A 3,723-nucleotide genomic window follows, 5' to 3' on the forward strand; every position below is an offset into this window, starting at 1 on the left:
TTTGGCTGTCTGTGGAGCTTGGTTTGTGGGTCGCCGGAGCTTGGTTCGGCTGGTGAAGTAAGGACTCGGTGAAGAACTGATCTGGGTTGTAGTTTTTGAGAAAGAATGAGAGAAGGTAGAAGAGAGAGAGAGAGAGAGAGCTGTTCAGAAAAAATGAAGAGAAAGAGAGAGATAACACGCGTATATAGGGAAGTCAGTTAAGAGAAATAAAAAAAAAATAGAGAAAAATAAATATTTTATTGAAATATCTTGTAAAATAAATGAACTGATGTGGGTGTTTTATAAAAGTGGTAGTGTAAAATAAAAAGATGAGATTTTTTCATGTAAAATAGACAAAAAATTTAGATGAACTGATATGAATGCTCAAAGAACTCATAATAACCTGATCCTAAAATTTTTAACTGGCAACGTTTAATTTTTATTTATTTATTTATTTTTTTCAGGCATTTTGACAAACCGTAACGGAAAAACCAGAAACGGCATAAAGGTAAACGAACGCGAGTTCCAAAGCAGTACTCTGATGTAAAACCAACAAAACCCCCCTCCACGTCACAAAATCACAGTATTCCCTCGTCATTTCACAAAAACAGAAAGGGACAATCCCGTCATTTCACTCTACTCCAAAGTTCAGATAAACTAACCTCGATAACCCTCCTCACCATGACGTGGCACTTCCATCTCCGACACGCACCGTGATCCCTTTCCTCTCTTCCCAAAGAGAAAACCCTAATTCTCTCTCTCTCTCTCTCTCTCTCTCTCTCGCATTGCGTTGCAGAATCAAATTGAGAATTCAAATTCAATATACGATTTTCGATTTCCGATTTCTATGAGCTGAACCCTAGGAAAAAAATGGCGGAGACTAGTCCATCGAGCCAGTCGCGGTCGCTGACGGAGACGGTGAACGGTTCGCACAAGTTCGTGATCCAAGGCTATTCGTTGGCGAAAGGCATGGGAGTAGGAAAGCACATCGCGAGCGACAATTTCACCGTCGGAGGATATCAGTGGGCGATATATTTCTATCCCGACGGGAAAAACCCCGAGGACAATTCCGCCTACGTTTCGGTCTTCATCGCGCTCGCCAGCGAAGGCACTGATGTACGAGCCTTGTTCGAATTAACCCTAGTTGATCAAAGCGGCAAAGGAAAACACAAAGTCCATAGCCATTTCGATCGCGCACTCGAAAGCGGCCCATACACTCTCAAATATCGCGGTAGCATGTGGTACGATATATTCCATTCCATTTTCATTCACTCTTTGAATTAAGCTTTTGATCAATAATCAACATGTTTTAGAAAAATTTATCGTATTGTGTAATTTAGGGGATACAAGAGGTTTTTTAGACGAAATTTGCTTGAGAGCTCAGATTATTTGAAGGATGATTGCTTGAAAATAAACTGTACTGTTGGAGTAGTGGTTTCGGCCACGGATTGTCCGCGATTACATTCAATTAGGGTTCCAGAGTCCGATATTGGAGCACATTTTGGTGTGCTATTAGAAAATATGGAAGCTTCCGATATTACTTTCGATGTGGCAGGGCAAAAATTCCATGCTCATAAGCTAGTACTCGCAGCTCGTTCCCCTTTGTTTCGATCTGAATTTTTCGATGGCTTGGAGGAAGATAAGCAGGAGATTGCTGTAACCGACCTCGAACCTAAGGTTTTTAAGGTAAAAAAAGAAAAAAAGAAAAAAGAAAAAAAAATATAATTGTTGTTTCATTTCTGTCAGTGTTTGTGTTAGTGTTGAGGCATGGGTCAGCACTTGTGCTCTTGTGGTGGTATTTTACAGTTCACTACTGCTTGTCATGGTATGTCCAATAGGCCATGCTACATTTTATATACAGAGATTCCCTTACAGAAGAAGTGGAGTCTGTGTCGTCAAGCTCGTCTTGTACGTCCCCGGTATCAGACACGTTGACGGCTAAGTTGTTAGCAGCAGCCGATCGGTATGGTTTGGAGAGGCTTAGAATGATGTGTGAGTCTCACCTCTGCAAGGATATATCAGTCAATTCTGTTGCTGAAATTCTTGCCTTAGCTGACCGCTATCACGCCACCGAATTAAAAGATGTTTGCCTTAGATTTGCTACTGAGAACCTTGCAGGTATATTTTCGGTTTAACATGAAGTATTTTCTTCATAATTTAAGTTTTCTGGTAAAGATTATTGAATGAAAAAATAAATTTGTTTACATGAATTCATTAATGTTGACTAGAATATTGCCTTGTTAACAGTTACACAACAATTTGTATTCTAGAGAAGGTGTTGATGTTGATGCATAGCAAGGTTTTCTTGAGACTGTTTAGAAACCCCAAACTCAGCCGACATGACAGCTTTATATTCAAACATGTTTTTAGGGATTCTGGCTATGACTAAAAATGGTTGTTCTCTTTGCTATCAACTCTTGTTACTTCTCGGTTTAAGGGAAGCAATTAAAATGGAAGTATTTTCTTCAAAATTTTCTGTAAGAAGTTGGCAAACAAATTACATTTCCAGGGTGTTCTGTTGCAAATACTTGGCCTTTTGTGGATTTTTAGTACTCTTATCTGTCTATTCATATGGCTTTTTCAATTTAGGCTGAGACTGCATATATATGTGATGTTATATATCTTTATCTGTATATGCGTGATTGCATGTATGTGTGTATGTATATGTTATTTTCAGTTATTAACACATTACATATGTAGATTTTTTGGAAGTATAGGGGAAGGCTTTTTTTTTTTGGGTAGCAAACAGGAAGAAAATACAAGTCCTACCAGACCTTCCTACACATATTTTTTTGACAATTATGAAAATCCTTTACTTTAAAATTCACATAACTAAGGACATATTTTTTTGATAAATAATAGGGACAGATCTGAGATTAAGTATCAAAAAAGATTTGAGCTCAAGTATCTTTCAATTTGGCTAGAAGGTATCTAATAAAAGGGGTTTTCACCCAGTAAAGGTGGAAGATTGTGCCAGGAGAGGGTTATGGGAGGAGTTGGCTGGAGCTTATGAAAGATGAAATGGTTTTGTGTGTAGTTGGGGGTTTTAAAGTCGTTTACTTCCCTAGCTAGAGGCTGGGTTGTACCAGTTTTATTGCTTCTATTATGTGATTTTCAGAGTTCATTTTAGGTATGAATTTAATTGATCTACCTTTGGATGGAGGCTCTTATACATGGTCAAGAAACCAAGACAATCTGTCCAAGTTTCAGATCAGTAGGTTTTTGGTATCCATGGAATAGGAGTATACAGTGGTTACTTCCTTGCCTATTTTTGGACCATTTTGGTGTTCTTTTGGACAATGGTGGTATGAGGATGGGAAGATTTTTCTTCAAATTTGAAGATTTGTGTTTTGTGGATTGAGTAAAAGGCCTGTGGGATGGCTATAACTTTCAAGGGCGCTTGAGTTTTGTTTTAGCCAACAAACTCGAGGTGCTCAAGGAGGATTTGCAGGTGTGGAATAAGCAAGAGTTTGGAGATGTGGGGTTACCCAAAAAAAAAAAAAAAAAAAACATAAGCTTGTAAAACTCGGTGGATTTTTAAGAAAAATAATCATTTACTAAAAAAAAGAATAAACATAACAATTATTATGTATATTTTGATTTCTTTTTGGACATGCCATGTGATTTGCAACAGTATTATGTATAAATATTAAACCGTTATCATTTAAATACTTTTTTTTAAAAAAAGTAATTAAGGAGAATGAGAGAAGTAAATAAACCCCAAGCTCACCCATGGAACGAAGC

The 3,723-nt window shown here is 37.6% G+C and overlaps 1 protein-coding gene across 1 annotated transcript; it reads left to right on the top strand.

The window, feature by feature from the left end:
- Positions 1 to 599: 599 nt before the first annotated feature.
- On the top strand, positions 600 to 3,469 carry LOC112019300 (BTB/POZ and MATH domain-containing protein 4). The gene is made up of 4 exons (XM_065767395.1): positions 600 to 1,220; positions 1,320 to 1,665; positions 1,818 to 2,097; positions 2,227 to 3,469. Exons 1-4 carry the CDS (start codon positions 850 to 852, stop codon positions 2,247 to 2,249), a joined length of 1,020 nt encoding a protein of 339 aa, XP_065623467.1. The 5' UTR covers positions 600 to 849; the 3' UTR covers positions 2,250 to 3,469.
- Positions 3,470 to 3,723: the final 254 nt, after the last annotated feature.

The sequence above is a fragment of the Quercus suber genome, unplaced genomic scaffold (assembly GCF_002906115.3).
Source record: "Quercus suber isolate HL8 unplaced genomic scaffold, Cork oak 2.0 scaffold_801, whole genome shotgun sequence".
In the NCBI taxonomy this organism is placed as follows: domain Eukaryota; kingdom Viridiplantae; phylum Streptophyta; class Magnoliopsida; order Fagales; family Fagaceae; genus Quercus; species Quercus suber.